Source organism: Hirundo rustica, chromosome 3 (assembly GCF_015227805.2).
Source record: "Hirundo rustica isolate bHirRus1 chromosome 3, bHirRus1.pri.v3, whole genome shotgun sequence".
In the NCBI taxonomy this organism is placed as follows: domain Eukaryota; kingdom Metazoa; phylum Chordata; class Aves; order Passeriformes; family Hirundinidae; genus Hirundo; species Hirundo rustica.
The window spans coordinates 52,105,414-52,132,021 of NC_053452.1; the positions used below are offsets into that span (position 1 = coordinate 52,105,414).

The 26,608-nt window shown below is 43.3% G+C and overlaps 1 protein-coding gene across 1 annotated transcript; it reads left to right on the forward strand.

The window, feature by feature from the left end:
* Positions 1 to 394: 394 nt before the first annotated feature.
* On the forward strand, positions 395 to 25,919 carry HECA (hdc homolog, cell cycle regulator). The gene is made up of 4 exons (XM_040059235.1): positions 395 to 626; positions 14,670 to 15,710; positions 18,835 to 18,989; positions 21,583 to 25,919. Exons 1-4 carry the CDS (start codon positions 395 to 397, stop codon positions 21,745 to 21,747), a joined length of 1,593 nt encoding a protein of 530 aa, XP_039915169.1. The 3' UTR covers positions 21,748 to 25,919.
* Positions 25,920 to 26,608: the final 689 nt, after the last annotated feature.

A 26,608-nucleotide genomic window follows, 5' to 3' on the forward strand; every position in this document is an offset into this window, starting at 1 on the left:
CTGGCTCCTGGCGGCAGAGCGCGATCCGCCCCTCCCGGGAGGCGCGACCGCCCGTGCCCGCGGGAGCGGGGCTTTCCCTCTCCCGCTAAGCCCTTCCCGCCGCCCGCGCCTGGCCCGGCCCCGGCCCCGGCCCCCCCCGTTCCCGACGCACGCCGCTTCCCGCTGCCGCCCGCGCCTGCTCCGGGAGGAAGAGGGGCGGCGGTAGCGGGCGGCCGAGAAGGGACACGCCTTTCGCCCTCCCCGGCCCGGCCCCCCGGGCCCCGCCGCCCAACGCGGGCGCGGCGTAGAGCAGCGCGGCCGCCGCCGCCCCGCCATGAGCCGGAGGTAGCGGCGGCGGCGCCTTCCGCAGCCGCCGCCGCCCGCCCGCCCCGCCGCGGCGGCGGCCGGGCCCGCGATGCCGAACCAGAAGGGCGGCAAGGGCAAGAAGAACAAGCGCGCCAACAGCAGCGGCGACGAGCAGGAGAACGGGGCGGCGGCGGGCGGCGGAGCCTCGGCGGCGGCGGGCGGCGGTGCCGCGGGTGGCGGCGGAGCCGGAGCGGCGGCCGCGGGCGGCGGCGGCGGAGCGGGCGGCGGAGCGGGCGGCGCGGCGGCCGCGGGCGGCTCGGCGCCCGGAGACGTCAAGAGCGGTGAGCGGCGGGCCGGGCCCCGCGGCCTCCCGCGGTGGCGCAGGCGGCGGCGGAGACCGGGGGGGCGGCGCGGGGGGATCCGCGGGGCGGGGGCGCGCCCGGAGAGAGGGGCCGTGCGGGCGGGTGTCGCCCGGGCCCCGCGCGGCCGCCGCCGGCGGGATCTCCCCGAAACGCCCGGCGGGGCCGGGGCTGCGCGCCGAGGCGTCCCCGCCCGGTGACCCGCAGGAGGGCGGGGGCCGCCCGGCGGCGATGCTGAGAGCGGCGGGAGCCCGCGGCACACGGGTGCCCTGGCTGCGGGCGGCCCGGGGGCAGAGTGCATCCTCGGCGGGCGGGAAGCGCAGCGCTCGCCCGCAGCGGCTGATTCGGAGCTCCGTTGGAAAATCCCCACTTTATTCCGTCACGATTGAAAATGGAGTCCTGCTTTTCGGTCAGTTTTGTTTGCCGTTGTAGAGCGGTTGGATTTGTCGGGGCAACGTGCTCGCTTCTCATCAACCATTTTATGCCGCCTTTGGTCGGTGGGTTGGATTTTGATTCGGAGCGGCTTTGGTTAAGGTGGTGTCTTGCAGGAACTTGCATTGCTGTTCATGTTTGTTTTACTGCAAAAGGATGGGTCAGGCTAAAACTAAAGGCAGGCAAATACTTTATTACAGGTTTGCTATGCCAAAAACCCCCACCTGTTAGGTCTGCTGCTAGGTATACAAACTGCAGTGCGGAGTCCGTACTCTTCACTTTTTTCCTCTCCCAAGCTGGATTTCAGCTTTTTACTTTCCACACTTTTCAAAAAGCGGGAGGGTGGCTACAACGGGTATTATGCTTTTTGGTGGTTGTTTTGCCCTTTGCTGTTAGAAAGGCAGTTCCAAGTGTCTTAGTTTGGTTTTCAAGATGTTTGTTTCCCATGTATTATTTAATGGAAACTTTTCCTTGGAAATATTATCAATTAATTACAAATCACTTTAGCTCACAAGGTCTTTGCCAGACTGCTTTTGTAAGCGTATTACTCCAGAGAGTCACGGAGAATGATTAGAATTTCCTTTTTGGGTTTGTTTCGGGTTTTTTCTTTAGTATTTGCTCTGAGTGAGTGAACAAGGGGGAAGAAAATAAGAGAGGTTAACAGGAGTTAGAATATTGCTAGAGTATTTTTATCATGACTTCGGTATAGTAACATAATAATCTCCAATATCCACGTTGCTGATGGCTTTTCTTATGTTGGGGAGAAAGAGTGTTTTGAATTTTTTCCTTTTGCTCGGGCACGAGTGGCAGCAGTGGTGCATTTCTGGTGTGGCTGTATTGCCTGTGGATGATGAGGTGGTGTTCCATCTGCAGATGCCACATGAGGTGGTGCCAGTGAACACTGGTATTGGTACAGCTCACTAGCCAGACAGGCTGTCAGTCTTCACTTGTGAGGCTGTGTGTCCCATGTGCTTGACGTACCCTTCCCCTCTGCTGGCCAGCTTCCTCAGAAGTTGTGGCTGCCTTTCTGACATCTAACCTGAGGTGCTCCTTTATTCTCTCTCTGCTTCCGCATGACTTCAGTGGTCAGAAACATCCCTTGACTCTTTTCACCAACTCCCTCACTTCCCCCTTTTTTACCCCTTCACAACAGAAGTGCAACCTTGGCTTCAACATTTGCTGTGTGGTGCCTGGTCAGCACACCTGATTTTTGCCTTGACAAGATCATTGCATCTCATCATACCTTTCTTTTCAGATAATTATAAAGGCTGGAGGAGTACATGTGGTTGCTGGCTTTATTTTACACTGGCTACTGCCCATCAGATAATCCTGAGCTGTAAGTTTGTAAATTGTATTCTCACTGATAAGTGCAAAGCTTTCAACAGTTTTGGTTCAGATTGTGCTGCAGAATTGGGGGATCTGGCTCATGTGAAGGGAAAAGATTAGATAGTGATAATGGATCCTTCAAGTCTTCAAACCCAGTGAATCTGAAATGAACCTCTGTAGTGTAGCCACAGCCCTGGGGGCAGCTAGCCCATTACTAGAGTCCAGACATTTGTAAGAGGCTGTGCACGTGAGGGTTGCTTGGTCACTAAGCAGTTTATAATGGATGTGGCCTGCTGCAGTGAGTGGTGGGATTAATAGAGTTCTGCTGTGCACAGTCAAGTCCTGACTGTTCGTGGGAGACTATCTGGGTTGTGGTTTAAGTCTGCTGGGTTGCAGGGAAGCTCCTGGCAGTGCTGCTTTTGGACTGTGCAGCTGTATGCTGTGACTCGTGCTGCCCAGGCACACGAGTCCTGGGAGACCCTGGGCTCACTCTTCTCTTCTGCATCGTCACCATGTGCTGCCCTAGTGTAATTTGTGTGTGTGTGTGGTATCACTGCTCTCCTACTCCCCCTGTACCCTGGAGAAGCGGTGGATGATCATAATGACATAACCGGCTTTCTTTCATTAGTGTGACAAGAACTATGCAGAGATGGAAGCAGCAGATTTAACAGTTGAAAATGCCTTTGCGGATCTTGGCTTTGCATCATGATGTCAGTGTGATGGTCTAATTATGCAGTCACATCAGGACCCTGCTTCACTCATGAAGAGACAGTGATTCTGATACGAGGCTTTTTAAAGTCTTCACAGTTCCTTGTGTGGTCCATGTATTGTTTCTACCCCTCGTCCATGTGGCATGACAAAATAGAATTTTTAATTTCCTCTGGGCTTCTCTGTGCAGCCCTGACTAGCTCTGCCACGTGATTGGGAGCTGCCATTACAGCATCCCTTTATCGTGGCAAGTTCTTGTTCACTTCTGCATTTTGATAAATTTTGCCTCAATCCCTGTACAATTTTCTCTTTCAACAATCAGTTTTTGGCATGATGACTGAGAAATGTCAGCAGACTTTTCTCTTGCCCCAAGAGGGATTTGTTTATGTTTTTTTTGGTGGTGTTTCAATTTTTGTGTGTTCAGAGCTCAGACGGCTCTTGAAGGGTTCGAGACCTCCCAATGTGATGGTTCTTCGCACCTTGCACTCTCAGTTTCTCAGCAGGTACTGGGATGATGCCTACAAGGGCGAGTCACGTTTTCTAGCTGTGTCTTCCATTCCTATCTCTTCCATCAGACCACATGATAGATTAATCTTTCTTGACCAAAGTGCATCCATTTTCTGCACTAAGTGATGTGTGGGTCGTGGGGAGGAGGTTATGGGGTGTGGACGGACTAGTTTAACAGTATCACGGTGCACAGGGGAACTGAGATGTGAAGTCACAGAAAGGCTCATTTCTTAGATTACCTGTCTTCAGGGTGATTGAATGATGTTTCTAAAAAAATTTAATCTTCTAGCTAGTTTTCTGGGTTACTTTTCATTTTATGAAAAGCTGAGCTGTCATCATATAAAATTATGCCAGCAACTGCATGGGATTTTGCACTTACCCTATTGGTGGCAATGTTCCTGATGGCTGTAGTTGGTAGTTGTCTTCATCTGCAGACATAAATGAGTGTAACATTTTGTGAATACTTTTCCCTGATCATCAGAAGAGAAAATCCACAGGGTTGACTTTCATATCTGAGGCTCTGAGGAACAAACTCCTATTCTGTCTCTGCCTTGCTGAGGCTGGACACTTTCTGACTCGCTGCTCCAGCTTTTTTATCCCTTTATCCTCTAAATGTCTTGCTCTAATCTTGACATACGGTTGTTTCTGACCCTAATATTCCTTATTCTCTCCATTTTCTTTGCTTTGTTTCCATTCTTCATCTCATTGTCCAGTAGAGCCAAGTCCTCTTCTTTGGCTTGGTGGTCCCTACCTTAACATCTTTCTTGCTGCTTCATCCCCTTGTCGTTGTCACTCTGTTCTCTCTAGCGCTGGTGCTGTGAGAAGACTAGAGAAAAGAAAAAGCTGTGACTCAGCTGTGTTTTTTCCCTTTAACACGGAATTCATTAAAGCCAGCCAAATTAAACTAAAAAAAAACCCACAGCATAACTGTCTTTAAATCATTGTCCTACTGTGTACTGGCCACTTGTTTTAAGATTTTTTTTTTTTTTTTCCCTTTGCCATAGGTGAGCCCGTAAAACTGCACAAATGGCAGAGCTGGTGGGTTGGCAGGTAGAGTTGCTGTCAGATTTGTGTGCTTTTGGACATTTCACCTGGGTTTCACAAATTTGCAAGACTGATTTACTTTCAAATAAAATGTTAACATAGGAAAAGTGTATGGAGAGTATGTGAAGTTACAGCAGTGACTAATGTGTTGAATGCTGTGTCTGGCCACCGCTTATGATTCACTAAAAAAAATAATTATATCCTGGACGTGGGATAGTTAAAGATGGACAGAAAATTCATCAATGCAATGTCTAATTTAAAAATGTACTTTCAGAGAATGAATTGTTGTGGTATTTAAGCCTGGATTAATATTTGCTGTCAAATGTTCCCTGCTGCATATAACATCCAGTTCCAGTTTGACACTCTAGTGATGTTCAGTATTGGCATCTTCTGATTATTTAGCCTGAGGGAGTCCCATTGGTATCAGTGAGACCACCTGGAAAATTAAGTTTCTATTCTGTTGCATTGACTACAAAATTTAATACCTATTAATTTACTAAGGGGAAATCTTTTTGCCTTATAATACCATTGTGTTCTTCTAACTGCAGAAATCAATTGAATGCAAATTTCACTGTCTCTATTAATGCAAATGAGGTTCCAAAGGACTTTCATGTTAGTTTTAGGTTTTTTAAAACTATGCAATTACATGCTTTGATAGCAAATGCAGTTCATGTTCTGCCGATCTTTGCAAATGGAATCATGTTCTTGGTATTACTGAGTAAAATAAATATTATCCTTTCATGCAAGTGAGCCCACACCCATTTAAGTTTGGGGTTTTTAAGTTATTTACTATCAAAATGGTTATCAGAGCCTGGACAGCATTCTGTGTTCATGTGATTAGCTATTGCTCAAGTGCAGTGCTTTCATGAGTAAGGTTTAGGGTTGATGTTTGCTCTGTTTCATACAAAGAAATACAGTTCTTGAACTGATTGCTTTGCTTTGTCTGTACTCCTCCCATATCTTACTCCCAGTGATCTAACAAGTAGTGACAAAATGATTTCTAGCTCTTGGAGACATTTGTAAGTTTTCTTCAGCCTTGCTTACAAAGCCTTGCATATTGAGACATCCTTTGATATTAAAGTACTGTCATGGCTGGCAGAGGTCCATCCTTCTCTGCTTTTCTTCCTGCAGCATGTGTGAGGGAAAAAACCAGGAAAACCTTGCATTCAGCTCAGATTAAAATACTACAGCTAATCTTCAAGGTGTCTAAATTATAACAGGATTAGTAGGGCATGGGTTTTCTTTAAACTGTTTTGGTAGAAATTCAGATAATTTCAAAGAGGCCTCTTAGAGCAGTAATCTAGTCACTGGAATGGGTAATTTCATTTTGAAAGCTTGTGGGATTTTGAGTGGACTGCTGGCATTTCCTGGTAGACTTTAGTGGCATTTATCTTGAGAACATTCGCTTCAACCTTTATGTCTTTCTCTCTGTCTCTCGCAGTCTCTCAGTCTTCCTTCCTGGGCTGGAGAGGGATATTGCTGTTGTTCCTGTCTCGGATGCCTGCTGGGAGAGCAGGTAGCTTCTGTTGGAGCCTGGCTATTTATTGAGTGTGCCTGGCACTCCCCATTTCCACTCCTGTGCTGCTGATACCCATTCTGGGAGCAGGGTACAGCTGAGGTCTCTGTGTGCCACGCAGATGGTACATGACAGGGCTGGAAGCCAGCATGGCATTGTGAGGGAGATGCTGGTCTGTGGGAGCCAACAACTCCACATCAGGAGCTGCTGTCTTGAAGAGATGCTCGTTACATCTCCTGTTTCCCACTGAGTTTCTACCAGCTTCTTTAGCCTTTAGCATGGAAAATAAAATCGTCTGTCACACTGAAACTTGGGAAGGATAGACCAATGACACAAATATCCCTAGATTTGAAAATACAAGAGGTGCTGATAACTCTTGATTCAACCTACTTTCCTTTCTCTTTTCCCTTCTTGTGCTTTTGGACTGGGTGTGGTGGCTAGCTGGCTCACAGTCTGAGCGGGTCCAGCTTGCAGGGTTTACATCTGTGCTTGGCATTAGGGCATCTACTGCATGCCACAGTTGTCTCTCTTTCCAGCACGAGTTGCAGTTTGCCACTGAAAACTTGCTGGGGCAGGTGCAGTAGAGTCTGCTTTAGTCATTGTTAGAATGACTGTTTCTTGAAGCACCAAGATTAGTTCTCTGTAGCAGTTCAAGTTATTAAAAGCTCTTGGAAGGTTAAAGTGAGGGGATTTAATCGTGCAATCGTGGGGCCAATTCATGTGCAGACTAAGCAACAGCCAATGTTCAAAACACATTAAGGCCCACCAGTCTGGAGGTAGTAATTAATCTCTGCATTCACCATGATAGAACTCATCAGAAAAATCCACACGATGCCGAGGAGTCCTCCTAGCGGGGGCATGATTGCTTAGGGCACAGAGAGCCAATTGTCTTCTGACCTGGTTGAACCGATTCAGAGTTCACACTGGGGTTGCGTAGTTGTCCTGGTACTGATACAAGTAGAGGCTTAGGTCCGTTCTCTCGGGATATTTCTAGTTGGATTCAGGTGTTACTGCACAAGCCGGGGTAAGATTTCTCCTATACACAGAGGGTCTATACGTCCCAAGCAAAAGCCAAAGCTTTTGTTTGTGATTGTTTTCTGTATTTGGACAACACATATTAAATGGAAAGAAACTGGCTAAGTTGGCTAGATGATAATTGTATAGATTATGGTGATTTCTACAAGACCGTATGAATTCTCATGTTGGCTTTCAGCAGTGTAGGCAGTAGGTTCAGCTCCGAGCGCAGATGGCTGTCTAAACAAGCTACAAAATTATCGTGCACATGTAAGTCCCTATCTTCCTTAGTTTGTACAGTTTCAGTCTTGATTTTCTGCCTTACTTTGGTGAGGTGATGGTTGAGCTGCGAGTGGGTGGTTGAATGAGAGCTGTAGATAGCTGTATCACATGCTACTTGCTGATTTCATAAACAGGCATTAGCTCAGACTGTGCTGTTATTTAGAAGGAGTTAGTGTGGCAGGTATGAGTGAAGCCTTCATGATTTCCATGGTATTTTCCTGCTGCTGTGAAGTTGCTAGGTGTGGGTTTTTTTAATTCATTTTTTTATCGTCAAAAGATTGCCTTGGAGGTCAAGTGTGAAGTTAGCATAAGTGAAGTGCATGGAGATGCTTCTAGCAGCTGCTGAGCCCTCTGGGAGTCCCATCACCTAAATTCTGAGCTGAACCAGGGTTTACTGGCTCCAAATTAGCTGAAATATTTTCTAGGGGAAGGTGATGACTTAGTGTTACTACTCACTTAATAGAATTAGTGACATCTTGCACTTGGGGTAAGGCGTGAAGAGACTGGGCTGCTTATGGCTTTGTTCTCCTTAAATCCCTTCTGAGAGAAGGTGTTGCCTGCAGCTGCATGGTCCTCAAGGGTAGGATTGAGTTCTGGATTGGCGCCTGTTGACAATGCCAATGTGTATGTGCATAGTAGATGTGAAGCTATCAGCCACCCTGACTCCAGACAGCTCCTCTTTGCAATGGCAGTGGCTCTGTCTGTTGCTTACTGAGAATGGACTGCTGGTCTTGGCTTCTCTTTCCAAGAGCATGAGGGAGTCTTATGGCACAGAAGAAAGCTGTTGTTAAAAGTGGCTTACCAGGTACTGCTGCCTTGTTTGTTTCCCTTCCCTGCTGGAAAATCCTCCTGGAAGCTTCCGTCTTGGTCATTTGTCAAAGATTGCTTAAGAAGTTTTGAAGAGATATCAGTCATCATCAGTGAGTGTTACCAGTATAAGCCCTGAGCCAAGCTGTTTTGAAAGACTCCTCTTAACTGTTTGTCAGCTGTTTGTTGTTGTTGTTGCTGCACCAAAGATCCAAGCCTGCCTTTTGGATTAACTTGTGAAACCTTTTTTCTCATTGCACTCTTCTACTGCACTTAGGCTCTTAGGAGAATGGCCAATCATTACTGCATTGCCATATTTTTTGTACTACTTAACCAGTTATGAATATGACAATACCATTTTGTCACACCTTGGTAATCTCTGGAATATTAGATTGCATTACAAGGTTCAACAAAGCGAATACATCAGACAATTCAAGTTTTCTCTTTCTGTTTTGTTGTGGTGGTTTATTTTTTACAGCTGCATGACAGTATTAGTGCAGTAATATTGTATGACTTCAATTAAAATAAAGCTGTGCTGATGGCAGAGGAAATGCAGAAGATTCATGCAGATGGTTGGTAGGGAGTAGCCTTCCCCAGGAATGACTCAGCTCTGGTTCAGGCTGGCAGAGTGAACAGTTCCTAGCTGTCTAAGCTCATGAAGAGAGCAGTGTTTGTGGGAAAGCAGGGTTAAAGTGCTTGGTTTGCAAGGTATGTGTCCCCCAGGAACCCTTCTGGCCTAGGTAATGGCAACTAGCGTGTCCTTGGCATAGATGAAGACATGCTCGAGTAACAGCAGATCAGGAGCAAGCCAGAGTAAGTGTCTTGCGACCAATACGGTGCCATGACCTTTCTCTTTTTTGGGGAGTAATTTCTTTTTGCAGATCCATAACAACCTACTGTTGCCTGAGAGTTGTTCTAAGATGACAGTAGGGCCGTCTCGTCCAGCCGCCACCGCACTTCGCTCTCCCTCTGCCCCCAGCCTCACGTGTTTAACACCTCCCTTGAGTTTTACCAGAGATGGCAAATCCGTGCAGTGAGCTGAAACCTATGCCGACGAGTATGGGAAATAATTATCTGTTTCTGTTCACTGACTGAAAAGCTCTGGTGCTTAACACAATGGATAATATGGGAGCGTAGCAGGGGAAGAGCGAATTTTGCTTTAGGCATCTGCATTGAGGACTTGGAACAAATGAGAGCGGTCACGAAACTGAAGCCATGTAATCATTGCATTTGGCTTGCTGGGTGCATCTTTGGTTTTATGATGGGTGTGTAAACAGAAGTAAACAACATTCTCCTTAATATACTTCAGCAGAGGGAAGTTCCTCAGGCAGCTGTTGTTCTGCTGCTTTCATTTGGGTCATAAAATGGGAAGGGTGGTCTTCATATACTGTCTTTCTTTTTTATTAGAAGGTAGAACCATTTCACGTGGGAGGATGTTGTTGTTGTTGAAAGGTGTTTCTCAGATGTTCTGTTTCTATTCCTATTCCTGGCTTTGATGGATGTTTATAAACCTGAACAGAAAAAATGAGAAAAAGCTGAAAAACCCAATCCAACTGCCTTTGAGTCTTCTGTCATATTTTCATTTTTGAATGAAAAGTTAATTTTATGGTGGCTCTGTCAAACATAAGATACAACCTTGTTTAAACAATGAGCTGTATTTGCACGAATGTATACGTGTTTGGAATATTGTATGTTATTTCTGTTTTAGAAGAAATTTATGTACTGTTTCTTCCAACTATTTTCAAAATCACTGTTCCAAATCACTACAGAGGAATATGGGAAAACATTTATTTTTTAATGTGGAAACATAACGTCTTGAAAGAAGCAGCATGCGCTTGTAGTTGCAACTTGACAGCCTACGTTGAAGCTGTTCTGCCACACAAAACTGCACGCTCTCTTGTTTTGTTCTCTTAGGCTGTGGAACCCATCTTGAAACTGAGAGTTAAATAGAAATTCTTTTATTGTTACTTTGGCATTCTTTTGAAAGGGCCTGCTGGGAGAATGGATATTGCTCTGATAGCGTGTAATCTTTCATTTTCTGAAGTTCAGTTCCATAGCTTTGAAAACTAGAAACTTGTTGAGCTTGTTAGCTACTTGGAAGCAGATTGTATTTAGGTGACAAACCAGTTTGGGACTATAGGTATGGGTGGGCAGTTTGGCCATGTAATTTCTTTTTACTTCCCATCATAATCTCTCTTGACAGTAGTTGTTAACATGGTCATCATAAAACATTAGGACAATGATTCTAGCCCTGACTTTTTGATGAATATCTCAAAATTAATTTCTAATTATGGGAGGTACAAGGGCTTGATAACAAGAATTTTTAAAGTTTTGTAATACTGAAAAAAAATGCTCTGTCTCATTTACAGAATGGTGATTAAATAACCCAGACCACTTTTCAGGGTGTGAATTGATGGGAAGAGCTCTTCACATTACCTAAAAGGTGGCTCCCATACTGATCTGGATGCTGTTTCTTTTGCTTCTAAGGCATATCTGTTGCCATGAACTGGGAACATTGCACAAAAATGGTTGTTCTCTGTTTCTCATTTATTCTTTATGCAGGAACATGTGGCATGGATATGTTTGGCAGGAGACATGGGTACAGGGAAGTCTGCAAGGGATGTTCGGTCCTGCACAGTCTTTTTTTTACAGATGCACCTGCTGGAACTTGAAATGTGTGGCAAACCCAAATGTTGGCTTGAGGTTTTCGTATGCTTTTCAGGGAGTGGAATTTTCTGCTTTCTCAAATACAGGAAAACTACAGAAAGCAGTAGAACTTTCTACTGAGACCACTTAAATTAGCCATGCTGGGCTTCTCAGTTTCTGTTGTAGAAATACTGCAGCTGTTGAGTCAAAGCCTTCTCCAAACCAGCAGCCTTGATAAAGCAAGTATGTGTCAGTGAAAGCAGGTGCTTTGACTAGCTTGGCATAACCTGTGCTGTGGAGCACAGCAACATGGCAGAGAGACTTGTTAGTTTTCTGGAGTAGTTCCTGTAGCTATAGTGACAATAGAGACATGTCAGATGAGTCCCCAGAAGAGGTGAGTAGAGACCAGCTTCTCCTCGTAGCAGTGATGTTTTCCAAAGCAATCTCAGTACCACCATTTAACAGTTCATTGGAGTCTTTTGCATGATAGAAGGCTTTTGTTAATTCTGTTGTTGTCTTCCAGCTGCTCTAGACCTGCTTTTACTGTGGTTATCATGTGACCAGCCAATTCACACTGTGATGATAACAGATCAGATAAGGGAATGTGTGAAAACTTTGTAATCATCTAGTTAACGTAAATGTTGAAGAAGACATCACTGTCCAGAACTTGCAACTTTGTCTTTTCTTTCCTGTAGTTGCACTGAGTGGGAAGCTCCTCAGGTAATCTGGCATGTGTAAATTCTTAAGGAGAAACTGGAGAAGATCTCATTCCAGTACTTCCATTGATTGACTAGGAAAAGGGGAAAAAGTCTGTTGAAAGTTGCCTTTATTTTAGCCTCTAGACACCCAGTACGTTATCATAATTCAGTAATTGCCGACATATTCTGTGGAATACATGGGCTGTGGTGATGGCTTTTGTATTTCAGTCACTTATTTTATTAATTTCATTTTTTGTCCACATAGTGAAGAGTCTGCAAACTTCTCAGGGGGCTAGAGATCGTATGTTTTTGCATACAAACTCAGAAACTTGTTCAAAGGTTAATCAAGGAAACACTTTCCTTTTTTAGTCAGTTATCTATGGAGGAACGAGTATAGTGTCTGTATTCAATTCTAGACTTGTCTGTGTAGTACTTTCTCAGCTGTCAGCTATAATTATACCTGGAACTGTTAGAACATTTACTCTCTGAAGCACAGAGCATAAGTGGATTTTTGGCATGTTCTTTTTTTTTGCTGCCTTCTCACAATGATGGAAAAGAATATGTACCAAAATAGATGAATAAAGGAGATGCATAAGTGAGAATTGTTCATATTGGTGCCTCTGGTACCTTGCCTCACAAATGACTTCTGACAATTTGCCTTTTGTAGGTTCAGTTTAACTGACTTCTCTGAGGTCAATTGCATAAGGATGCTATAACTGTGAGCTATACTTTCAGACCTTAAATATGATGAAAGAAAGACTGGCAACAAAGAAAAGCATTGCAGAGATGCTTGCTGTGGTGGTGTGACTTGAATTGAACTCTGGGAGGATGGGTGGGAAAACTCACTGACCTGGTAAACTGGCAGATTTTGTTTCAGAGCAGGTAAGTTATCACTCACTTCTGCTCTTGGCCAGCAACATTATAGTAAATAATAGCAACATTATACTTAATAACACAAAGTAAAAGTGGAGAAAAATTAGTCACTGGTAGCCACTAAAATTGCTGCTTCTCAGAGACATCTTCAGACTCGCACATTCTTAGTGGGCTTTTCAGAGACTTGAGACAGCCAGTAACAAAATATTTGTCACATGTATAGAAGGGGCTTCCACAGAGTCCCTAGGGAAATCCTCTCTTGTCTCTGTTCTCTCCAATTTGCTAATTTGTTTTTAATAACTGTAAAGTCCATATTTTGAAATGAAATCGGCTTTTTCTTCTTTAAATGAAAGCTTTTGGGAATATGTTTTGCTTGCCATTTATAGGCCACTCCCTGAAGGAAGGATATTGCAGAAGAACTCTTCTTGCAAGTGTGCCACTTCTGGCATTAGAAACAGACAGAGAAATTAGAATGTGGCATCTTCCAGGGAATGGCTCAGGAGAGGTTTTCTGTGCTATTTGTGCCTCTTTCTTCAGTGTAAGTAAGTCTTAAAAACTACAGTAATCTTGAATTTACTGAAGGTAATCTTGAATTTACTGAAGGTACCCTTGAATATTTTGTTTGTTTATAGCCTTTTCCAAAAGCTTGCTGGGAAAGGGGCCACTAGCACAGCAAAGAGCTGATGTTGTAGAGCATCTGATTTTTGTATTGCTGCTGTAGGACAGGTGGTGATGGATAGTGGGTCTCCTACTGAGAGCTGGAGTCAAAGTACATCTAGCAGCATAAAACCTCTCGTTCTGCTGCAAATGATGTGTTTATTGTGCAAGCAGTGATAAGAATGGGATTAAAAACAATGCAACAGTGGTGGTTTTTTTTACCTGCTCATCAGATAGAAATTTTAAGTCCTGAGGGAAGAAAACTTCAGTCATGGCATTCTCTCTCCTCAAGGCTCTCTGCACCTCTGCCATAAGTCCTGGGGCTCTGGCTGAGACTACAAGGGAACTTCAGGAAGCTGATTGCTGTGTTTTAGATAGGGTGAGGCAGCATTTGGACCCTGAAGAAGCCTGCTAATATTTGAAGGCAGCCTGACAGCCCTGTTGGAGCAGTACTTTCTGATGAAGTGTAAGAATTAGGAAGACAGAAATATAGAAAAGAAATATTTGTAATACTTGAGTAAGCATCTGTGGTGGGGGTCAGCCAACTACAGCATCTAAAAAGTTCTTACAAGAACTCCAGTAGAAAATTTCCAAACCCTTTTGAGCCTCCCAGCTGCAACAGAGCATCCAGCAGTGGGAGTCATACGTAGTCTGTGGTACTTTGGTGAGGAACTGGAAAACATCATTGGTTCATAAATGCAGAACATTCTATTGTAGAGCATTTTTTTGTGTAGAAGCTGATATTGTTGCTGTGAGATAATGGAAGTAAGCTATTCTTTGCTCAAGGATATAGCAAAGCTGCTACTTTGCTGATAAAATACTGTGTTGCATTTGGATTTTTCACCTGTCTGTGCTGCAGAACTGTTTAGTTTATGTAATTTAGCTATCCAGGTGAGTGGTGGTGATATAGTCTGTATTTGCCTAAGCAATGTAATGAAGGCCCTCCTTTCTGCACTAGGAATGTAAGCTCTTTGTCTTACTCTTCAAAGTTTTTCTGCTTCCTCCTTCTCTCCCTACCTGTTGTCTCTTGCTTAGTCCCCCCAAAAAAATCAATTCCTGCCTCTCGCCATGACTGTGAAGCTGGACTTACTTGCTTACTTACTTGTAATGCTTACATGTTTTTCAAACATGTGTGTTCTCCCCATGTTGACTCTCAGGCTTCAAAGCAACCCTCCAGAAACATGCACAACGCTTTCTCCTTGCTTCTTAAGGCCTTGCAATGGTATCCGCAAATGCTTGAGGAGGGCTAATGCTTCTGAGGTGCCTTGGTTTTGAATATTAAACAGACTGCAGTGTAATTTTGTTTCTTTATTTGTGCATTTCCTTATCTCCTTTCACATGCTTCTCTGTTTTTGGCAAATACTGCTTTTTGCACTGACCCAGAGCTAGTGCTTGTGGCCCTTGAATAATACAGGTTGTTAGTAAGAGCTTGCGTGTGTTTGTCACAGTGTTTAAAGGAAGTGCTGCAGTCAATGTGCCACTAAGTTATTAATGTATCTCTTCTACCTTCCACAGAAGCCCCTTGTGCTACTCCACTGATCTGTAGCTTTGGAAGGCCGGTGGACCTGGAGAAGGATGACTACCAGAAGGTTATATGCAACAACGAGCATTGTCCCTACAGCACTTGGATGCACCTTCAGTGCTTCTACGAGTGGGAAAGCAGCATCCTCGTCCAGTTCAACTGCATTGGCAGAGCCAGGAGTTGGAACGAAAAGCAGTGTCGCCAAAACATGTGGACCAAGAAGGGATACGACCTGGCTTTTCGGTTTTGCTCCTGTCGGTGCGGGCAGGGTCATCTAAAGAAGGACACGGACTGGTACCAGGTGAAGCGAATGCAGGATGACAAGAAGAAGAAATCGGTGTTGGAGAAGAGTACGGGAAGGTCCATGACAGACTCAACAGAGGAGGCCAAAAAAGGCAGGCCGGCCAACAAGCCGCAGAAAGGTTTGAGTAATGACCTGCCACGGAGGCACTCTATGGACAGGCAGAACTCCCAGGAGAAGGGGGTCATGGGTGGCAGCTACGCCGTTCGCTCACCTTGTGTCTCTCCTGGCCAGTCCCCGCCCACCGGCTACTCCATCCTCGCTCCCACGCATTTCAGTGGCCCTCGTTCCTCGCGATACTTGGGAGAGTTCTTGAAGAATGCCATTCACCTGGAGCCCCATAAGAAGAACATGGCCGGTGGGGGCATGTTCAGGAACGCACATTTTGATTACGGGGCAGCTGGCTTGCAAGCGCATAGATCAGGACACTTCGATACCCCTGTGCAGTTTCTGAGAAGGCTCGATCTGTCTGAGCTGCTCACTCACATCCCCAGGCATAAGTTGAATACTTTCCACGTGCGGATGGAAGACGACGCCCAGGTGGGCCAAGGGGAGGACCTTCGGAAGTTCATCCTTGCGGCTCTCAGTGCCAGCCACAGGAACGTTGTAAACTGTGCCCTGTGCCACAGGGCGCTGCCAGTGTTTGAACAGTTTCCGCTGGTGGACGGGACGCTGTTCCTTAGCCCGTCGAGACACGATGAGATTGAATATGATGTTCCCTGTCACCTTCAAGGTACAGGTTGTCTGTCAGTCACGCTAGGTTTCATTAAATGATGGAACTGCCTTCTGTGCCCTGTCCCTGCCATTACAGATTTTCATCCCGATTCTGCATTTTTAAGCAGTTCTGTAAAGCTTGAAGTAATGTCCAAAATACTCGTGTGGATCAGATTGAAACACTTAGAAGGAATTACAGAAAGATGCCGTATAGAAAGAGCCATGCCTTGTGTTTTTGGTTACAACTAAACGAGTTCTGATCTGATTTCTAGGTAGACCATGGGAAGGTTTTACAGCCAATCTGTTCTGGAGCATATGCATGCTCATTTATCTCTGGGGAACTTTACTCCAAGATGCACATCAACCTTTTAAACAACCTTTTCAAATGAAGCATGCTGTGCTGCAGCCCGGGTGAAAGTTGTATTTGTACCACTGGTGAGGGTGAGCTACCTCTCACCTGCTTTCAAGCTAGAAAGTATCAGTTGTGTTTTGTAGCGAAGTATTATCTCTTAAGTATAGAGAAGGCTGTGTTAACACAGGCCTGGAGAGGTTGGATGTAGTAAGAGTAAGCTTTTAATGTGGTGTGTCAAAGCAGCAGTGTAGTAGTGAAGGTTTTAGACTTATTTTGGACTTTTGGGCTTATTTCCAAACTTGCACGCGCTTAAGCTATGTCTTGATTATGTCCTGGCTCTCAGATGAGTTGAGACCATAGCACGTGTTTCTTTTTTTCATCCTAGAGAAAGGAATGTGGGCCAGCATGAGCTTTAGCTCTTCCTGAAAGCTGTGGCCCAAACTTAAGTGATGTGGGTGGTTGGTACTTGGCTAGATGTGCCTGTCCTGCAGCCTGCTGGCAGACAGCATGGCTAAAATAAGTCAGAGAAGGTATTCCTAGTCTGGTGGTCATAAGCATAGAATTGCCTATTGAAAAGTGTGTTGGTAAGGGATTAACCAGAGGTATTTTAACATGAAAGTTTCTCACCTTTCAATAAAATACATTGTATCCCATGCATGGTCATAATATGTGTTATATAACATACCTTTACTCAGTAAACTTTGTATTTTTTTTTTTTTTTCTTTCCTTAAATCACTATGCACTAAGTCACTAAACTGTATTCATGCTAACATTATTGTTTCTGTCTTGCCTAGTGTACTTTTAGGAGAAAAAGTGATAGGCAAATACACAAGCCAGAAAAGCTCCAGAATAAACAGAATATATGTATGTGAGATAACTATGCTTATTTGCTTTGGTGGGGAAGTCACGCAGTGTGCTTGTGATTTTATCAGTACAAAAAGCTGGTTTAGTAATAGTGAAACTCATTGTTTGTTAACAGTTGCCACTAAGAATGAAACTGAAATTATTTTTTTAACATTAATTATTTCTTAACTATTGGATGATATATCTGAAAACCTTTTTCAGATAACTTGCTGTGAATAATTAATTGTTAAAATTTTTGCTTCCTTGTCCTGGGTAAAATGGTTTATTACCAGAAGTACTCTTTGAAATGAAATTAAGCTGCAAGGTGCTATTCCAAGCTGTTATTTTCTTTTCAATACAGAAAATGACTTATTTTACTTCAGGCATGTTTAAGATACCAGGTGCCTCATTTCCTATAGAAAAAGTGTCCTGAAAATTAAGTGATGGGGGAGTGTAGTATTTTAAAGTGCAGGAACAGTGCAGAACTTCACATGGGGAAAGTTATTTATCTTCCTGCTCAACACAACTGTTGTGTGTGGAGTTGTTTGAACATCACCAATCTCAAGTGTTCACTTTAGGAACAGAGTTTATTACATTATTAGGAACAGAGTTAATGATGTATATTATATACACTTTAGTTTCATCCCATCATGTTTTCTAGAGCTGAATATGCCAGTGCAGAATAACTCAGTTTTTACCAGCTCACATTAGCAAGTGTATTTTGTATGTATATTTTAAGAAGAGTCTATTTTTCCTTGTTTTTCTAAAATAGTTGGCTTAAAAACCAAAACAAGTGAAAACAAAGACTTTCAATTTTGGAAGTGTCTGGTATAGACTAATCATAAACTATTAATATTTTGTTCCCATGTTTGTAGAACAGTTAAAAGATGTGTGTCCGTTGAATTACAGTTTATGATGTGTTCAGTGCTTTGATGCTAAAGAGCACAAATTGCAGTCCAGGGTGAACACGTGTCCTGTTTTGTTGCGGATCTCTAACTTCGCTCCTGCTTAGCTCTGTCTTAAGCGGCAGTGCAAAATCTGATATGTTACAGGATTAGTGCTTGGTGTCAGGCCGCTTCTAATAGCTAACTATTAAACTGCAAATCTGTTTAGTCACTACAAGTCCGGCACAATCTAGGTGCCAGGTCTTTAAAATTTATGTAGGAGTTTTGTTTTTTTCTGAATGCCGGTCTCAGATTTTGCATTGGTTAGTTTAATCGCATGTATGTAGTGAAAATATTTGATTTCCAAGTCTGAGCCACTTGTTTTTTATGGAAATAAATGTAACTCAGGTTTTGAAAGTCATTGTGCATACAGAGTCCGAGGTCATGATAGAGCTTAATATATTCATAGTTCTGAATAGCATGTTAAAGTCTTTGCATGTGCAATATATAATGTAAATACACTTGTTAATCAACAGTCAGAAGAAAGTGCATGAAAAAAAATTGCTCTTCTGACTGTTGCTTTTTTTAGGGGGGAATATTAGGTTGTTGTTTTCCTCTTTGCTAGAAGATGCCGGCAAGTTGTTAAATGCATCTGTACCAAGCTTGCTAATAAGCTTCAGCCCTTCTCTACTTCTTGTGTCAGGTGGGGATGAAGCTAGGGCAATATTCTGGTTTTGGAAGCACAGCAGGTGGTCTTACAGCATAACCTGGCATCTCTTCTTGGAGGTTTAGCAACTCCTTTTATAAAATATTTTGCTAAGACCTAGCAGCAAATGATGTAAGGGAGAGTGGGCAGGGTGCTGACTAATTCCTGAGTTCTGCATAGCTTCAGTCAAGCCCTGTGTATTTCCTATAGAGAAGTACTTTTTACTTTATCACTCTTTATAAAGAACAAAAAAATAAGATGTGGTTTGTATCACTAAAGGTCAGATACCACGTCGCAGAAAATGTCTGTTTTAATCTTCTCTTTTTGTCTCCTGAAGATGTGTCTTTTCTGTCCACAGGAAGGCTTATGCACCTCTATGCCGTTTGTGTAGACTGCTTAGAAGGGGTTCACAAAATTATCTGCATTAAGTGCAAGTCCCGATGGGATGGAAGCTGGCATCAGCTGGGAACTATGTACACCTACGATATTCTGGCAGCATCTCCCTGTTGTCAGGTTAGTGCCATACATAAGACTCATAAGGCGAAATTCCAACTGATAAGATAAAGTCAAGGTTGTGTATCTCTTCCCCCTTTCCTCCTTCCATCCCTCTTTTCCCAGCCTGTACCCATGAGTACAATGCAAGAGGGCTGGTGGGTCTCTGTCCCTTTGTCTTACAGGGTACAATGGCCTTTAGCTAGACTAAAGTCATTGCAAGGGTCAGTGGTTAATACACTCGTGTTTTTTAATAAAGCCCCCTGTAAATTCACTGGTAATTAAATCTGATGCTTCATCACTAGTGTCAGCTACAGTTCCACATTTTGAGCCGATTTTTCCTGTTTCCAGGGTTTTTTAGTTCATAAATCGTGTTTTATCGCAATTGTAGCAAAAAGACACCAAGGAAACAGAAAGGTCCAAAGTGTCTTTGTGCTTGGAGATTACTCAGCTCTCTTTAATCTTTGTTTTGGCTGACCCTGGTGATGGTACTCACCCACCACAGCCTGAAGCAACTTTGCGTTCATTAAGCGCTCACCTAATCTACGCCTTGAGAGAGGAAGATCTAAGGCCTGGGGCTACTCCAGAGTAGACAGCAGGATTGTTTGCATCCCAGAGAATTAATTGTCCATGTGATGGACAGAGGACTTCTGCTGTGCAGGCAGGGGTAGACAGCTGTGAAAAAACCACCTGTCTGGGAGTGACTCAGTGCTCCACTCCAGATGCTTGGACGTGCAGATGGTCATTGTAGGTCAGGACAGGAGCCTTGCAGAGATGCACTCATTCCAAGTGGGATCTCTTCATGGTAATGCGCATACTTTAAAGCCATCTGAAATACCATTTTGTCAATATGCAGAATGACAGTTTATTTTGAATTTAACGTATTTACCAAAATGTTTCGCTCAAGAGACAAGTGGTATTGCTGCTGCTGCTTAAGGTGACATTGGTAGCAATTATAACTACAGACTGATACATTACCTCCAAATTTAGTGTCTCTTGAGGCTGTAACTTTTTTTTTTTAATAGGAACTTCTAAAGGTAAAGAAAGCACTGACTTGATGTCTTTGTAAAAGTCAGCAGCTTTAAATCTGAATTGCTTCTGTTGAATGTACAAGAAAAGATTTGAGAGCTCATTATGCAAGAGCCTGAATTAGATGATTAATGGACAGTGTGACAGTACTTGGTATAAGAACTGACTGCAAAAGCATTAGCTGCAGTGACTGTGATTGCCAGATAATAAGCGTTATTGTTTCACCATGATTGTTAGAGATGATTCTGTGCATACAGAAAAATGACATTTAAATATGGTATATAATGTAATTCCAAATTGCCTTTCTGGATTTATTTTGAATAATTTCATGCCTTATTTCAAAATATTTAATTCTACAAATTTGCATGTAGAATAATGAACTGCAGCCATTGTCAGATTACTAATTCTTAGCTGGTGTGCTGGACAGTAGTAAAGGAGAAGACACTTCGGTTAAGAATTCCATAAAAAATCATAACCTAGTAGATTGTATTTCATAAAATATCTGCTTTTCAAGCAGAGCAGATAGTGGTGAAGCTGTTGATTTGTTTGTTTTTGAGTCTGATCTCAACAGGGATAGTACTTCCTCCCCTCTTCATCCAGGAAAATTCCTTAAATCAAGATAGCCTACACAAAACTTTTTGTTCTTTAGAGTGGAGAGCTGAAGCTTTCATTAGTGTACTGAGCTGTGAGGTTAAACTAAAGTGCAGCTCAGGCCCTTGCTGCTCATTTGCCCTCTTTAACTTCTTTACAGTCTCAAATTCTTTCTGCTTCTCTTGAGTATTCCAAAGGGCTTGCTGAGCTTTCATGCTGCCTGTTGCTTTCTTTGTATCAGATGAGCTGTGTTTCTCAGCTAGGTTTCTTCTGAAGTCTCACTTTTTTGTAGCAGCTGAATATTAATAGCTCTGTTCTTCCTCACCTATGACCTTGAATTATTTCCCATATCCACCCAGTTGATGTTGCTTCTTTCTCAGTTGGATTTTGTAGAGTAGTTTGTGTGTTGAAGTGATGTTTAGTTTGTATAACCTGATATGTACTATAAATGTTTAAATAGACACTTAAAGTGACACAATACCGTGTTGTGCTGATAAAGTAGATCAAGTTATACAGTTGTTAAGGCAAAAGACTAAAATGCTGATATATTTCATAGACAGATGATGTTCAAACGTCAACATAAACGGCTGAATTGCATGGCACAAATATGAAATTTCTCTCTTGGCTTTGATACTTCATTAATGATTCATTGAGGCACCACTTCTTGTGCTGGGGATTGAGGAATTGATTGAGAGATTAAGCAGCACAAAATAAACCTTGATATTCTCTACCTTCCATTAGTCAGAGTGGGAGGTGACCCACTCCCCAGAATTTGGTGGCGGTCTTTAATCTGAAAGGCCTGGTGTGTGCCTGTGAGTTCCCAGTCCAGGTGAGGAATGTCCTTACCAGCACATCCCATCACTGCCTGTTTCCCGACTGACACCTTCTCCTGCTGGGGAGGACAGGGGACTGCCTCTGGCACCTTCTTTTCCGGAGGTGACAAGCTGAGGGGAATGTGGTTATTTCAAGAAGGTGTTTTTGTTTGTTTTTACAGGCTCGACTGAACTGTAAGCACTGTGGGAAGCCAGTAATAGATGTGCGGATTGGCATGCAGTATTTCTCTGAATACAGCAACGTCCAGCAGTGTCCTCACTGTGGAAATCTAGACTACCACTTCGTGAAGCCATTTTCTTCATTTAAAGTTTTGGAGGCTTATTGACGAAAGCTTTGCTTTAGTAATAGCTATTTTATGGGTATTTCGACTTTATTACATATCTTTTTATAGGATTCATTCTGTGATGAAATCTAATTTCTTTTCTAACTGAAAGAGCAGCTTCTTTGTCAGTGTACATATTAATATGTATATATACATGTTGTTAAAACCAGAATCCTCCTGACAAGATCTCTGTGAAGGTTGGAGGCAAGCCAATTCAATGGCCTTTCAATATATCCCACGTGTGGGGTAAAGTTCAGCAAAAAATGATTTGGGTTTATTTTTTGTATAGTTGTAATACAGTTTATAGGAAGGGTTTGGGGAGACATAAAGGACAAAGAAATACGTCCAGTTGGAAAATGGGTAATCGCATAGGGTTGTTCCTCCAGCTAGGTGGAAATGAGAAATCCTTGAAAGGAAATGGTTTTATTACTTTTGAATTCATTCAGCCTTTTGCATTGGTTCCCAGGGGTGCAGGAGCTGGCCCTGTGCTGCCAGTCCCCTCAGCAGGCTTTCTTTCAGATTTCCCACGACCGGGGTAAACTAAGGTATCATGACAAGTGAATGTAAATGTGTGCCAGAAAATGCAATCTTGAATGAATCCTTTGGCATCGTGTCTTCCTGCCATGTGTGTTTGATGTGCATTGCCCTCACTGAGTTACAGTGCAGGCAGTAGTGCTGCTTCCAACAGGGCTGTCATGTGCCCAGCTGGGTCATCTGCTCGTACCAAAACAAGCTGGAGATCTTAAAATGCTTTATTTAAAGGTGTTTCTTCACAGACATTTTAGGACAGGAGCTGGCTGAGCTGAACGGGGATGTAATGGTATGTGCCTGCTGGGACTGAAGCTTTGCTGCCTGCTGCGGGCTTGTGTGGCTGGTGTGGAAGGAGAACCATGAGTGGGATCTGGGCCCTCAGACCTGTATGAGCTGAGAGGTACTGAGTACAAAATATGTCATCACTTTTTAAAACAATTAGTTGCTGCACCTTCGTCTTTAAAAATTGTGTTCAGTCTAGAATCTAAAAATGAGATGTTTTACGGCAGCAAACTTAACATATTTACTTCCTACATGCCTCTGTGCTGTACATAATAGACTGCATTAAGCAGTGAATTTGTATCAGAGAGCTTGGCCCTGTAGACTCTGCAGTTGTTGTTTCTTGACTCCCATTGCTCCCTTCCTTAAATAAATTTTTTAAAATAGGTCATTAATCTTTTGCTTGGTTTCTCAAATCAGTTGAGATTTAAGGAACATTTGGTTTTTTTGCTTTTCTCAATAGTGTATTTATGAAGTGTTTGTCCACTGGAGAAGTGTGGGGGTTTTTTTCTGTTTACATGGTGGGTTTATTTTTTGTTTCTTCTGAAGTTTTTTTTTTTTTTCCAAATTAGAATCTTTTTAAAATGTATCTGTTGAAATCATGGTCTTGAAAATGGCCCTGGTAGTCTGCCACCCTGGGAAAGAAAACAAAAAAGTCAGAAGCCAAAACAGTGTTTTTTCCTCTGTTGGTCTGAGAATTACACTTTCTGCTGAATTAAGAAATTACCGTGCACGTAAAACTCAGGCTGAATATCCATGTATCTTTGTGTGTAAAAATGCCAAGTTCAGAGTTTTATTTCCTGGCTGTCTCCACTGCAGAATTAGCTCCTTTTAGCATTAGCTACCCTTCAAGTAAATACCCAGGCTGCACAGAGCACTTCCATTGGCACAGTTTGAGTGGCCTTGGGTGCCACCCGGCTCGTGTGGTCCCGCACTGGTCCGAGCAGCCGTGTTGGCAGGCTGTGGTAGCCTTCCCCGCTGGTGCTCCTCTCCTTCTGTGCGAGTTCCCGGGCTTGGTTTTGGGCCTGCAGCACGTTCTTGGGGTTTTGTGCAGTTGTCCCGTTTGCAACAGTTTTGGGAAAACCTGTTTCTTCTTCTGGGAGAATTATGGGAAAGACTTTGAGAGACTTCTAACATTGTCCTTTCGTGGCTGCCACAAAGTTAGACCAAGCCCAGCTGCAGTGGGACCAGCACTGCACCCATTGTCCATAGGAGCAGGACCTAGCCTGGGCATACCTGGGCAGGAAGAAGGTTTCTAGCAGATAAAACCTAATTAGCTGCACAGTGTAGACTTCCCTTGTGAAGAGCAATCAAATTATAGTCTGCATCAACTCCTCCAGAAGGATGAGCCCTTCAGCTTTGATGAAGTCTTGAGTAACCTGCAGGAGTTAGGGTGGATAACTAGGCTGGAGTTGTGTTGCCTGGCAGTACCATGAGAACCAAGCCAGACAGAAAACGGCGGCTGTTGTGGTGGCCTGAAGTCATGCAGCAAAGACAAAGCTCCTGTAATTAAACAATTAAAGAGAGCAATAAAAGCATACCTCTCTTCCTGTAGGTCCGGTCTTCAGTGCCAGTCACACGTCATGAGTCTGGGGTGCCAGTTCCCACATAGGATACATGGCTTTGTGTGCCCACTTTTTTGTGCAGTGGTGAGAGGAGGTGTCACTGTACAATGCACATGGCAGGGGAGAAGTGGGATCTGGAGTTGTCCTAGATACTTGTTTGCTTGCTTCCCTTAGAGTAGCTTAATTTATAATTTTGCCCTTTAAGTTCTTGGATGCCTCTCTAGACCTGTACGTGTGACAATCAAAAATGAGTAGACATGCAATAAAGGGAACATGGTCAGCTTTAAAAACAAGTGTATGAGAGATTGTATAATACATCCAAGTCAAAACCAGGAATGGAGCAGACTGAGAAAATGGGAAAGGAAAAGCACATTTAAAGTCTTAACACTGACAGGAAATTGCATACAAATCTACCTAAGAAAACAGTTTAGTTCTTTGCCATCTTTTTCTTTTAATTCTGTTGTTGAGTCCTGTCTACTGCTTGAGGAAATGCCTATTTTCTTGTAAAACACATCTCTCAACTGGAATCTAGCGGCACACATAGCACTGTAAAAAGATCCTCAGTGGCAACCAGCTGAGCTACAGAAAGATTCTTCAGAGCTTTCACTCCAAAGTTAATTATTTGTAGAAGCTTTCCCTGCTTCTTGTTGGTACCGAAAGCTGCTCTTGGATTACTGTAGAATGCACGGTTTTCTGTAACATGCAGATTCCAGTCAAGCAGTCAGCCCTCACCTTTGTCCATGACAGTTTCCTGGGCTTTGCTCTGTAGAAGGGCAAATACAACTTCTTTGGGACCTAATGGCTTACTTTGGAGGTTAAAGTAGACCACAGTTGCTCTGCTTTCTGTCTTGACAAGCACTGGAAGTAGTTATGAGCTTACAAAAGCATCATAAGGGAAATTACCTCCCTAGCTAGGGAGCTGCTTGCTTTGCTTATTTGGCTGGTTTATTCTTCATTACCTTTCATTTTTCTCAAGCCATGTGTTCTTTTTAAGCTGGCCCATGGTCAGATTAAATTTGCCTGAAATATGTTTTGTAAATGAGAATGCAGTCCTCTGGATTTGGAGGTTCATTCTACTCTTACGAGCACGATACTCCTCGTGATAGTAATAGGAGTTGCATGTGCAAATGCTTTTCTTTCCAGTATTTAACTCTCCTTTCCATAGGAGAGGCTTGCATTTAGGTAGACTTCATATTTTGGATGTGTGAAACTGATTTCACCCATCATTAAGATGTCTACAAAATAACCATAACTAACAAAATGGACATCTTTTATATGCTGATGTGTAATTTGACATCTACCAACATGAACAGCTTGAAATTGTTGTTCTGTCTAATGCTGCAGAGTCATTAAAACTACAGAGTTTTATAGCCAGACCATAGACTATCCTGTAGTCTATTTACATTAACATCTCCAGTAACAAGCAGTGTATTCATAATGAGTTTAATTGGAAAAATAAGGAACATTCCTACAAGGGAGGCATCTAGCCCAGTATTTTTCTTTTTTCTTTTTTTTTTTTTAGCCCCTCCCCTGTATTCCTCATTTTGCTGTCCCAAGTAACCAAGGACAAACATATTGTAAGGCCACTGGTGAGAAAACCCCTCAAAAATATACTTGTCCATAAAGGTTTCTTGTTGAGACATTCTTGGATTGCACTTTTGCAGATGGAAGAATATGTACATAGCAAATGAATGTTGATGAAATTAAAATAATTGGTTAAGATATCATTTACGTGTGTTGTTAGAGAATATTTTGTTGTGAGTTCTCTGTATTAAAAAGTAATAAATACCAGACAGCTAATGGTGTGGGTTCTTCTTTCCCCGTTCTCTGGAGCAGTTTCTTACTCCTGCTCTTTATGGAATGACTCCAGTTGCCTTTAAAGGGTGCAGTAAAACCAGGTTTTGGTGTCAGTTAAAACGAAGCTTTGTTGCTGTTGCTTTGAAGGCTGTTGTACCATGGGGGTAACGGTGGGTGTGTGTGATGTGTCGCCTTGCCAAACCGGAGTCCTGCTCACTTTGCTGATGTCAGAAGTGCTCCTTCTGTCGTGCAGTCAGTCCTGCAGGAGCAGTTTCGTGAATGCTGGTCTGCTGTGCCAGCTGCTGCCTGTGGGGCTGAATGGAGGACAGAGTGCTGAATGCTTCACTCCTGGTGGAGTCTGTTCATGGAAATGCACTCTCTGATGCCTGTGAAATATCAGAAGAGCTTCTGGAGGGAAGACCACAACAGGGCAGCAACTAGGGCAAGTTTCCCACATTGTGACAGAACCCTTCATCTCTGAAACCCGGCTGCAAATCTTTGCTTCCCTGGCTAAGGTTTTTCAGCAGTCTAACTAATCCTTAAATCATCCATTTCAGCAAACTTTGCTCTATATGCCTATAGCATGATTTTTCAGCCATTATATCTTACCATAGAGAAGTTCTGGAAGGATGCAAGTGATCAAGGCCATCTGGACATACAGAAGGTAAAGCAAATACTGCTGGGAAGGAAGG

Coding starts and splice junctions, on each gene's coding strand:
- HECA (XM_040059235.1), top strand. CDS start 395: ATGCCGAACCAGAAGGGCGGCAAGGGCAAGAAGAACAAGCGCGCCAAC. Junction 627..14,669: donor GCCCGGAGACGTCAAGAGCG/GTGAGCGGCGGG, acceptor TACCTTCCACAG/AAGCCCCTTGTGCTACTCCA. Junction 18,990..21,582: donor CAGCATCTCCCTGTTGTCAG/GTTAGTGCCATA, acceptor TTGTTTTTACAG/GCTCGACTGAACTGTAAGCA.